At 47.6% G+C, this 12432-nt stretch overlaps 1 protein-coding gene across 4 annotated transcripts in view; it reads left to right on the top strand.

The window, feature by feature from the left end:
* The first annotated feature begins 8 nt into the window (after nucleotides 1–8).
* Nucleotides 9–12432, top strand: part of ZCCHC14 (zinc finger CCHC-type containing 14) — an 86289-nt gene continuing 73865 nt past the window's right edge. For all 4 annotated transcript variants that reach the window (XR_001882997.1, XM_017860254.1, XM_017860247.1 and 1 more), the window contains exon 1: nucleotides 9–624. Coding sequence is in view for 3 of the 4 variants with exons in the window: in XM_017860254.1 (XP_017715743.1) it covers nucleotides 55–624 (570 nt within the window). In the remaining variant the exon portion in view is untranslated. The remainder of the gene's footprint in view (nucleotides 625–12432) is intronic.

Genomic DNA, 12432 nt, shown 5'->3' on the forward strand with positions numbered 1-12432 from the left:
GGCCGCCCCCGCGCGGCCCCCGGCCCCGGGTCGCGGCGCGGCGCGGGCGGCAGCATGGTGGAGAAGCGCTGCCCGCTGCAGAGGGACGGCGTGTACCGCTGGTTCTCGGAGCTGCCGTCGCCGCAGCGCGTGGAGTTCCTGTGCGGCCTGCTGGACCTGTGCATCCCGCTCGAGCTGCGCTTCCTCGGCTCGTGTCTGGAGGACCTGGCCCGCAAGGACTACCACTCGCTGCGCGACTCGGAGATCAAGGCCAACAACCCGGCCGACCTAGGCAGCCTCACCAACCTGACGGACGAGGTGGTGCGCAGCAAGCTGCTGGTGTCGCTGGCGCTGCTGGGCTCGGAGCAGCGCGAGGCGGCGGGCGTGCTCTACCGCACGCTCACGCACATCGACTCCATCATCCACAACTACGGGCTGCAGCTCAACGAGGGCCGCACGGGCGATGAGTTCCTGCTGCTGTTCACCATGGCCTCCAACCACCCGGCCTTCAGCTTCCACCAGAAGCAGGTGCTGCGCCAGGAGCTTACGCAGATCCAGAGCAGCCTGAACGGCGGCGGGGGCCACGGCGGCAAGGGCGCGCCCGGGCCGGGCGGCGCGCTGCCCACCTGCCCGGCCTGTCACAAGGTGCGTGCCCGCCCCGAGCTCTGCCCTGTACCCAACTCTGCGCCCCCAACTCTACACGCCAAGCCTCCAGCCTGCACCGCGAGTCCCCTACCCAGGCCTCCAAGCCTGCACTGCGACCTCCCCCCCACGCCTCCAACCTGCACCGAGAGCCCTACCCAGGCCTCCAGCCTGCACCACGAGCCCCAATCCCGTGTTCCAAGCCCCATCCCAAGCTTATACCCCGCACCCCAAATGTGTGCCCCACCTCTCAAAGCCTCCACCGTACACCTCAAGTCCCCATCCCGTGTCCCAAGCCCACATCTTAAGCTCCCACTCCGCACCCTAAGTCTGCACTTCAAGCCCCAAGACCACACCGCGGCCCTGAACCCACACCCTCAGTCCCCTCTGCGTGCTCCAAAGCCTCCAGACCTAAGCCTCGCGCCCCTTGGGCAGGAGCCGCTGCAGGGGCCCTGGGTCCGAGGATCCGCGGGAGCGGTGCGGGAGACGTCCGCGGTCAGAACTCACAGTCCCGGGTGCCCTCCTTTCACTTAGCCGGCTGCAAACGCGATAAGGCCTTTGTCCCCTTAATGCGGCCCTTGGGTGACAGATAACACATTGCGGCGCCTTGGTTTCCCCAAATTTGGTATTTATTACCAGAAAGGGAAGGAGCCATGGCCATGCCAGAAGCCGCCGGTGAGGTGAACATTGCAAGGCGCTGAGCTTCGCTGAGCCGCTCCCTCCACACAGGTGTTCGGGGCCCCGCTGGGGGCCTGTGTCGCTGGGGGCCTGGGCGCGGGACGTGGCTGTCCGTATGAGCTCATTTATGGACACGTGCATGCGGTATGATGTACGCGTGTGTCACATGTGGGCATGTATGTGTGCACACGTGTGTGTATTTATGAATGTGCACATGCCTGTGAACGTTGTGTGTGATCGTTTTTAAGAGCCAGGCTACCTGTAACAGACAGAGAAAGACTCTCAGAGCTTTAAATGCCGGTGAAACCTATTGGCGACCCTTAGAAACAAAACCCAGGCCGACTTTGAGTGGGAGGACACCGGTGCCTTAAGGAACGTTAGGTTAAGTTAAAGATCTGCGGTCTCCTCCAGATTGAACCGAAAGGGCATCCTGGCCATCCACTTAGCGATGTGAACTTTTGTCTAAGTGCTTCAGAACTGAAAACGCAAAGTGTTTGGGGCTCAAGCTATTTTTAACAGCCCCCTGCAATCCAGTTCCAAAATTTTGCTGCCGGAAGAGATTACTTTGACCTGGTGTGATGTGTATTTAGATTACAAACTGATTTTTTTTTGGAAGGGAATAGGTTGCAGTCAGGACTAGTCCTGCTGAGTGCCTCTTTGCGGTGTCTTTAAGCTCTTTGAAGTTAAAACTTTGATAAGACTTTGCTTTTATGAGTGGCTGAGAACACCGTCTGGTTTGCTAGGTTTTGTGTGTGTGTGTTTTTAAAGCTGTCTTTCAATCCTAGATTGTGGCTTTTCCTTTTTAATGTCTTCCTCTAAGAAGTAGTTGTGGTACATACATTGGTTTTTTTAATTGATTTTTTGTGTGTGACATTTATCTCCAAGACTATAGTTTTTAAGTTCAGCCCTCACCCTAGATTCCAGGCTGTGTGCTGCGCAGAGAGTCCTAGGAAATGTAGTTGTTTATAGTAATCTGTGTAAGCCTTGACATGCCGGCAAATTGTCGCCTATTCATGGAATCCCACTCATTTATGGTCAGTTTTCATGTGCTGTTACTCCTTTGTGTAGAGTCCACCCACTAATAATTTCTATGGCTGTTGCTACAGTAACGTCAGCTCTTTAAGGGGATTCTTACTGTGTGAGCACGGGTGCATCACTTTATGCAGACAGTGGTGATTATTACTTTGGTTGGGCAGGGAGCTAAATCTAGAACAAAAATATCTTTTATGGGAGAGACTTTCTGTCAAGCAGAAATCCTTTTGATGAGATGAAGGGGCTAATCTATTCCTCTCAGCTCACCCCTGCACACCACCCCCCCAACCAACCCCAAGGCCACGGGCACTGAATTTACCAGCCGTGCAACCTTGGCCAGGATCCTTCTGCCTCTCAGGGTGTCCCTGTTGCAGTGGAAGGGATGTAATCTACCCCACAGGCTTGTTTTGAGGATTACATAGGTAACGTGAGCTTCCGGCAGAGGTGCAGTAAATGCTGCTTTCTCCGTATTTATGGCCTCTCTGGCTTTTAACATTCATTTTTATAGAGGTATGCTAACTTAAAGCAAGGCATGTTTTATAGATGCAGTTATTTACATCTTGGCCATGAATGTTTATGTGTTCTAAATTGGTTTTTGAATAGTTAACTTGGAGCTGACAGTTTTTTTGTTTCATCTTTGGAAAACTGGAAAATTCCGTGACCCTTAATGAGAGGATTATTATAAGGAGTAACCTTGGGTTGTCATTTTTGTATTTCAAAACAACCATGGTTTCTAGTTTTCCCTACATCCCCAGTGTCACTGCTAAGCTAATTTCAGCCCCATTCATTTAACTTGAGTTTTTGTTGCTGCCTCAAAGGTAAGACTGACGCTGATGAACCCTTTGTTGCTTGGAGCAGGCAACTTAGATGAAATCTAGCATTTAGGTATTTTGCCTTCTTAGTTTCTAAATCTTACATTTGGGGTAATCCTGCAAAAGCAGCCCCGTTACAGCTGTCTGCATTCTTTTGTAAGCTGTTGTATTTTGTTTTGAACTCTCCCAACTTAGAGACTTTGTATGTTTCTTTTAGAGATACAGATGTCAATTGCTTTTTAAATTTTTAGTCCAATTTGAATTTTTATTTCTTGGCCTGGCAAGGTGGCTTACGCCTGTAGTCCCAGAAGTTTGGGAGGCCAAGGTTGGTAGATTGCTTGAGTGCAGGAGTTCAGCACCAGCCTGGGCAACTCAGCAAAACCCTGTTTCTACAAAAAATACAAAAATTAGCCAGGAGTGGTGGCACACACTTGTAGTCCCTGCTACTTGGGAGGCCAAGGTGGGAGGATTACCAGATCCCAGGAGGTCGAGGCTGTAGGTGAGGTATGATCATGCCACTGCACTCCAACCTGGGTGACAGAGTGAGACCCTGTCTCAAAAAAGTTTAAGTTTATTTTCACTGTATTATCCGAAAGTCATTATTTGCAATTCCTTGTCCAAACCCTGTATTTTTATTTAAAAATTCTTACTGTTCTGAGGACTTCTAGAGGTGTAAAAGTGTGGGGAGTGTAAAGTAGACATACCTGTATTTTACTTTCAGAAAGAAAAATACTCCCAGTAGCCACACTGATGGTAGGCTGAATTAGTTGTACTCTGCTTAGTGACCGGTAATGCTGCTGCTTGCTGCTCCTGCAGTCGCCTGTTCCAGGGTGCCAACTGTGGTGGATAGTTGGCTTAGACTTTCTAATGTCTGTTTTACGTAAATAAAAGACCATAGTTTTGGAAATAGTTAAAATAAATCCTTTGCAGTTTTTTCTTTGTGTCAGTGATTAATATGCTGTGGTATATGCACATGCTTTTTCTTGTTTTGAAAATAACAGCCTTATTGAAAGAGAATTCATATACTGTATACACTTAACCCTCTTAAAGTGTAGAAGTCAGTGGATTTTAGTATAGTCTTAAAGCTGTGCAAGCATGACCACTGCCTCTGAACATTTCCATCACCCCAAAAAGAAACCCAGTGTCTATTAGTCACTCCCCATTCCCTCTGCCCTCCAACACTTGATCACCCTTTTTTGTCTCTGTGGGTGTCTTTTTTGGATGTTGCATGTAAGGGGAACACACACCGTGTGGCTCTTTGTGACTGGCTGCCTTCACTGGGTGTCATGATCTCAGGACCCCTCCGTGCTGTGGGTGTGTCAGCACTTCCTCCTCTTTCACGGCCGAGTGGCGTTCCCCTGTGTGAAGAGGCCAAGCTGTGCTCACGCATTCCTCAGCGGGTGGAACTTGGGGTTGCTTCACGTGTTTGCTTGTAGACCTTTTTCTTCATGGTTAATAGGCTCTTTGTCTTCACTCCCATGCACTGTACCTAACACTTAGCGCATCCTCTGTGGACCACTGGTGCACGTGTCTGTGCAGGGCTGTCTGAGGGCTCCTGTTCTACCTGGTGGATTGCTAGGTGCCGTGTGCAGAGCTGTGTAGGTGTGGCCTCAGCTAGCCTGGGGAGCTGCAGTGGGAGGTGGCAGGGAACACTGCTGTCGGTATAGAGCCTCCAGACTGGTGTATTTGGTCAGCGACAGGTATGGGGGAGCAGGGCCTGGTGGGCAGGGGTGGGGCCCCGCCTGAGCTCCAGCTGTGAGGACCCTGCCCTTTGTGTTTCAAGCATCCTCGGGGTGTGGGTAATGAACTGCTTCATGGGGCTGATTTTTTTGAGGGGTACTAAAATGATGTTTTTAAAGTTTTTGGTGCAGGGGTGTGGTGGGGTGGTGGTCTTCCTTTAGGATAATGTGCTGTAGAACAGTACTGGAACTCTCTGTGGCTTGCATTGTGAGTGCCCGAGAATAAGCACTGTAGAAACTTCAGATGGACACAAATACTGTGAATAAACCTGCTGAAAATCTCTGTCCAAAGATCAGCAACAGCTTTTGCCTTGTTGCTTTTCATAAGCTGTTGAAAATCATTGCAGTTCACAGGTGAAATGTGGGATAGTTCATCCTTTGGTTATCAGACAAAGTGTAAGTGGCTTCTTTTGGTTTCTCCTTCAGCCCTAAACTCTGGGCCTGTTGCAGCCAAGAGTCATCTAGCATTCCATAAGAACAGACTCTCTCTGGAGCAGCTGTTGTCACTGATGGTTAAAGGAATAGCTGTGACCTAAAAGCACTGTTTTGTCTCCATCTTTAACACTTGTTCTCCTGGGCAGCTGGAAACTGCCTGGTCTATGAACTTGTCTGTGAACTAAGTCTTCTGGCTGTCTTTGTATACATCGTTTGTTTTATTACATTATAGGAGATAATATCCTAACACATAGTGGATCTTTTTTTATTTTTTTGGCCAGCTGTTACAGGTCTAAAACACTGTCCTGTTTCATAGTAAAGTACAGTACATGATACTGGAATCTAGACATACAGTCATGTGCTGCTTAAGGACACAGATACGTTCTGAGAAAAGCGTCCTGAGCTGATTTTGTTGTGTGAGTACCACAGAGTGCACTTACACAAACCTAGGTGGCAGAACCCGCTACACCCCAGGCCACAGTGTAGAGCCTATTGCTCCTTGGCTCTAAACCTGTGCAGCATGTTGCTCTACTGAATACTGTAGGCAGTTGTAACCCTATGGTATTTGTGTATCTAAACAGAATAGGTACAGTAAAAATGCAGTATTAGAATCTTAGAGGACCCCGGTCTGTGCGGTCTCTCAGAACAGAATAGGTACAGTAAAAATGCAGTGTTAGAATCTTAGAGGACCCCGGTCTGTGCGGTCTGTCAGTGATGGAAGCATCATTATGCAGTGCATGACCATGCCGGGATGCAGTCCTGATTGCTTTCTTGGTGGTAGTGTTTTTGTTGATGCCATGATGGAGCTGCAGTAGCACTGCCATCTACTGTGTAATGGCTTGGATTATGTGGTACTGTAATTACTGTCCTTTGCCCTCACATTAAATGAAGGCCATTTACTTTGACATGAGCTACTTCACATTTGCCTCATTTAGTTGAACACACATTTGAGTTTTGCTGTTTTGTGCTGTGTTCCCAGCATAGTTGTAGGAACTGGAAATTCTGTGTCATATTTGGGTGTGATGAGTAATATGATGGTATTGTTTGTTCAAGTGAGAAGATAATTGGAGATACGCATCGACGTTAGTCTTGTTGCTGCAGGTGAAGCTTACCGTTTACTTAGGCTTTAGTTTACCCATTTTCTCTTTAGTCCTGTAAAACTTCATTTACCTTTTGGATTAACATACTTTTCCAACAAATCTACCTGAGTCTTAAAACTCCAGAGTCCGGCTAGTAGAATAGAATAGTAAGAGGTACTTGCGCTGGGGCATTTTTGTTTGTTGAATTGATGACAAAGAAATTTCTGTTATGCTAGGAAAAATTTCTACTTTAGTATTCTCCCCGCCCCCCACCTTAGAGGCATTAGATTTTAGAAAAGATCCTCCTTTTTTTTTTTTTTCCTGAAAAACTGCCGGTTGGAACAGTAGTTATCTTATTAGTTTAAGAACTGTTGCTGCAAGTTACCTTATTAGGGTACATTATTGAAGGGCTTTGGGTTTTAGACTTTAGTCTGACATATGCAGTTTAGAAATTAGTTTTAGCAAGGTAATTTTTTTTTCTCCAGTCTCTGTAGATGTTTTTATTGTAGAGAGACCCGATACGTTGTAGAAACATTTCCTGTCAAAGGTAAAAAGAGATCATCCAGAACTAACAAAATAGGTTAATTCTTAGCAGTTTCTGTTTTGCTCTGGGTTAGAAGACCCAAAGCTACTTAAAGTGAGAAGACAGAAGCAAGACAGAGTATCTTTCAAATAATTGCTCTTCCGGCAGCTGTGTGTCATGTCTGATCAGGGCTTGATTAAGCAGGACAGGACTTCACGTGCTGGCCACAAAGCCCTGGCCCCGGCCGCTCACCCTCAAAGAGGGGCACTGTGGACCCCCGCCTGCCATTCACTACCCAGCTTGCCAGTGGGGCAGGTGCTTTGCAGGCTCACAGAAAAATCACTCGCCCTTGAAATGTGTTATCTGGGCCTGGATGCCTCCTTAGTTTCTCTGTGTTTCCTTTCTGTGTAAGGCTGGTCCCTCACTGACAGTTTGGTCACACCCCTCTGTTTCCTCGGGGTCACTGGTAGATGAGCGTTTGAATGTTGTAATTTCTGTCTCCCTCCTTCAATCCAGTCTTTGACCTCTAGTATTTTCCCACCCAACCCATAAACAGAACCATAATGGTTCTCTGATTTATTTTCAGCAAAACCCCACCTTTTAACACCACTCACCTCTACCAGCCAACAAAACCCCACCTCTAACACCACTCACCTCTACCAGCAACCCCACCTCTAACACCACTCACCTCTACCAGCCAACAAAACCCCACCTCTAACACCACTCACCTCTACCAGCCAACAAAACCCCACCTCTAACACCACTCACCTCTACCAACCCCTCTTCTCTTGGTGGCTTCACCACCGAGGCCTCCCTGAGCAGCTAGCAGAAAAGGCCTTCCATCCCGCTGGCTGGCGCTGGTCCATGAGAATAGGTTGATGTGTGTCTTTCCAGACATGTTTCTGCACATATATGTTCACACTTTCTTTCAAGACACCATACACATGCTTAGATACACGTAGGATCTTACATACACGCTGTTCATCATGCTGTAACAGCCACGCTTCATGAAGTCGATTCTGCTGTCTCTAGTTCCTCACCTTCAGTTATTCCTCAGCCTCCTGTGACCTGCCTTTTGCCTTGAACCTCTTTGACAAAAACAATTTTTACGGAAGAGTATTCAGCAATCTCTTCAGTGAAGAAAAATTTTAAATAGGTAATGTAACCAGAGGTAAGAAGTGGAAAAGTGCCAGAGGCAGCTGCATGGAAAGTCCCTTCTCCCACAGATGGCAGGGAAGGGACACCCAGGATGTTTCAAGGGTCAGGCAAGGCTCTCCTTTCCCTGGGTGTTGATGACTTTTGTTTCACGAGTAAAAACATGTTTCTTACCCTCCTCTCAGCCATCCAGTTCCCCTCTTTGCAGATAGCACACTTCCTCGTAGAACCTTCCAGAGAAACCATATGTATTTACAAGTAGATACCTGATGTCCCACTGCACACACAGGTGCCTCCTGGTCTTCTCTTGGCAGTCTTTCCAGATGAGGCTTCTCTGTCAGTCCATAAAGAGCTTGTTCATGGCACGAATGTGTTATTTAATCAGGCCCTATTGATAACATTTTGTTCCATCGTATTACCAACCAGTTCAGTGTCATTTACATGTTATGTACATGTCACCCACATGTTACAGACGACAGATGGCACCTGTCGCAGTCAGGTAACTCTGCCTGTGGAGTAGAAATCCACAGGTGGAGTTGGGTCAAGTGGTCTGTGCTTTTGCATTTATTTTACCTGTTGCCAAGATCTGCTTTCAGAATTCCCACAGCCATATACAAGGCCTGTTTCTCTAACCTTTAACGAGCCCAGTGAGTTAGCCACTTGCTGGTCGCAGCCATTCTGTTAGGTGGAGACTTACCCTGGTGTGGTGTAGTTTTATCTTAGAAGTGAGGTTGAATATTGTTTCAAGTAAACTATTTCATTGATTTTTGGTGAGCTGTTTGTCTCCTTTGCTCACCTCTGTTGGGTTGTTGGTCTTTTCTTTTTTTAATTTTTACTTTATTTGAGACAGAGTCTCACTCTATCACCCAGGCTGGAGTGCACTGGTGTGATCTCAATTCACTGCAACCTTTGCCTCCTGGGTTCAAGAAATTCTCCTGCCTCAGCCACCCAAGTAGCTGGTATTACAGGCTTGTGCCACTGAGCCTGGCTAATTTGTGTGTGTGTGTGTGTGTGTGCGCGTGTGTGTGTGTGTGTGTGCGTGTGTGTGTGTGTGTGTGTATTTTTAGTAGAGCTGGGGTTTCACCGTGTTGACCAGGCTGGTCTCAAGCTCCTGACCTCAAGGGATCCACCCACCTCGGCCTCCCGAAGTGCTGGGATTACAGGTGTGAGCCACCATGCCTGGCTGGGTTGTTAGTTTTTAGAAACTCCTTAAGTTTCAAGGAAATCATCTTTAGTAGGAATTGCATGTATTTGTTTTCTGGGTTTTTAATCTTGTCTTTTGACTTTGCCATGCAGTTATTTTCTCTCTTTTTTTTAAATGGTACATTTATCAGTCCTTTTTGGTATGGCTTCTGGCTTTTGTGTCATAATGCATAATGTATAATGCATTTCTCATCATACATATTATACATATGCATGTATTGTGCGTACGTAATACACATGACGCCCCGTACATTCTAAAGACAGTCCCCTGCAGTGTCGCCTGTGGAACTTGTGTCATTCTCTTTTTATACCAAACGGATCCATCTGGAATTGATTTGGTATAAGGTACAAAGTTAGTTTTATATTTTCCAGATGACAGCCCATTTGTCCCAGTGCCATCTGTTAAATAGTCTCTGCTCTCCGAGATCTGAGCTGTCTCTGTCGTATACTCCCACATCTATTTGGTTCACTTCTGGACCCTGCGTTCTACTTCATGGATGTGTCCATCCAGATGACCTCATGTTGGCCAGGTTCATTGGATACTCTCGGCTATGTTTCTTACCTCTCCTTCGTTTTTGTGGTTTTCCTACACAGAGGAATCCCCGGGAAAGGTTTTTTTCGGTTTTGTTTGAAATAAATATGGCTGTCAGGCACCTCCCCCGGATGGTGGCTTCTGCAGCCTGGGTGTGCCGGCCGGCTGGGATCTGCGCTGCCTCCGCCAGTTCTGGCACTGCTGGTTTTCGTCTTCTCTGGATATCTGTTTTCAGTTTCTCCTCTGCTTTTCTGCACTTTTGATGATGTTATTCCTCAGACTTCTCTCTTTTTCTTTCTTTTTGCTTTATAATTCGTGACCTTTTCAGCTGTGGTTTTGCCAGTCTCACTGATGAATCCCAAAAACCTAAAGGCTCAACCAGACCTCTAGCTTCCAGTGACAGTTCCCAGTAGCTCAGAGTGTGCAAAGGCAGGTTTCTCTCTTCCTGCCTGCCATGGTTCCAGTGTTTCCCCCAAAGTTTGCATCTCGGAAACTTAATCCCCAGTGCAGCAGTGTTGGGACATGGGTAGGTCACGAGGGCTCTGCCTCTGCCATTACAGTGAGGTAATATCCTTGTCACCTGAGAGTGCTTTTGTAAAGGCCGGTGTGGGGCTCCTCTTGCTGGCTTGTTCCCTGGCTCTGTCACCCTTCCCTCTTCTGCCTTCCACCATGGGATGTCCCAGCAGGAAGGCCCTCAGCAGATGCAGGCTCTTGCTGTTGGACTTTCAGCCTCCAGAACTGTAAGAAGTACCCTTCTTTTCTTTATAAATTACCTACTCTGTGGTATTCTGTTACAGGAACACAAAACAGACCAAGGCACCAACCCTGACCTGCTCTGTCCTTCCCTTCTAATTCCCTCCAGCCAGAGGCCCAGGCCTGCCATAGAGATGCCCTTTTTTATCCCCTCCAGCTGGTTTATGAACAAGTCCTAAGTATCTTTAGATTTGTCTCCAGTGACACCGTTACAGCCCCGATTCAGTGTTCCTTCAGAATCTCCCTTTCTTTCCCCCCTGCTTTCCTTTCTTCCTCTCCTTCCTTTCTCCTCCCACTTCCCCTTTCTCCCCCGTTTCTCTCCCTACCACACTTGCCACGGTGGTCACATATATGGCAGACTTCTCTGGACGCAGGCTTAGATTTGAGGCAGGATGCCAGGGAAGCAGGACATAGATTAGAATAGTCTTCAGGAAACCAGCATGGCCCCAGCCTAGCCTAACTCCGCTTTGCTTCTGATCAGAAATCTGTATTAGAATGCAAGTCAGCTGATGTCAGTGTTTAACGTCTACAAGAAACAACTTCATAGCTGCTCCATTTTGTTTTCTAATTGAATAGTTCAGAAGCGTTGGTATCTTAACTCTTTTTAGAAATAACACTGATGTGCCCAACTCTGACCTTGACTTAGGTCTAGCCTCATTAACATTCTAGTCTCCTGGCCTGGGTCTGCCTTCTGGCAACCCTTTTTGGTCTCCCTGGCCTGGGTCTGCCTCCATAACCCCCTCTGGTCTCACTGGCCCCCTCTTAGCCTCTAACATCAGTTCCCTTGTGTCACTGGAATGGTCCTGGTCAAAAGCATGCAGGAGCCTCATTTCTGGCTTATAGGTCTTAGCATGATGTGCCATGGCCTTTGTGATCTGTCCCCTACCTGTCCGTACACACCTCTGTCTGTGGGCACAGTTCTTCCTCCCTGTGCTTTCTCTCTCCTGCGCCCTGGGAGAGGCTGTTCTCTCAGACTGGACACCGGATACCCCCATCCCCATTATTGGTTCGTCGATACCAGTCATTTTGTTGTTGCATCCTTATCCTAGACCTTATGTGCTATGTTCTGTTTCTGCCCCCAAGACTTTGACTTTGACAGAGACTGCCTTTTTAAATCACTAGAACCTAGCAGTACCTACCACCTACCAGGGGCTCACCTGTGGAGCATTCGTTAAACCCAGGGGCAGGAGGTGTTGGGTGGATGAAAAGTCGCTGTAGTACAAGTGCTTTTTTCCCTTCGGGTTTTTCTTTTCAGTGGCCACAGTAGTAACTCCTGTTACCAACTCGTACTTTTTATCTTTTAATTTTGCCTTTATCCAATGACTACTACTTATATATTATGTAGCTGTAGATTCTAGTGAAGTGTAACTTGAACTTTAACATCGGTATTCTACTTTGTTATTTATTTATTTATTTATTTTTGAGACAGTGCCTCACTCTGTCGCCTGGGCTGGAGTGCATTGGTGCGATCTTGGCTCACTGCAAGCTTCCACCTCCTGGGTTCACGCCATTCTTCTGCCTCAGCCTCCTGAGTGGCTGGGACTACAGGTGCCCGCCACCTCGCCCGGTGTATTTGTAAAAATACAAAATTTTTTGTATTTTTAGTAGAGACAAGGTTTCACCGTGTTAGCCAGGATGATCTTGATCTCCTGACCTCATGATCCGCCCGCCTTGGCCTCCCAAAGTGCTGGGATTACAGGTGTGAGCCACTGCGCCTGGCCCTACTTTCTTATTTTAATTTTATATTTTCAGAAGCTGGCATGCAAGGCCAGGTGCACTGGTTCACACCTGTAACCCCAGCACTTTGGGAGGCCAAGGCAGGTGGATCACTTGAGGCCAGGAGTTCAAGACCAGCCTGGCAACATGGCAA

This window comes from Rhinopithecus bieti, unplaced genomic scaffold (genome assembly GCF_001698545.2).
Source record: "Rhinopithecus bieti isolate Rb0 unplaced genomic scaffold, ASM169854v2 scaffold_1618, whole genome shotgun sequence".
Lineage (NCBI taxonomy): Eukaryota > Metazoa > Chordata > Mammalia > Primates > Cercopithecidae > Rhinopithecus > Rhinopithecus bieti.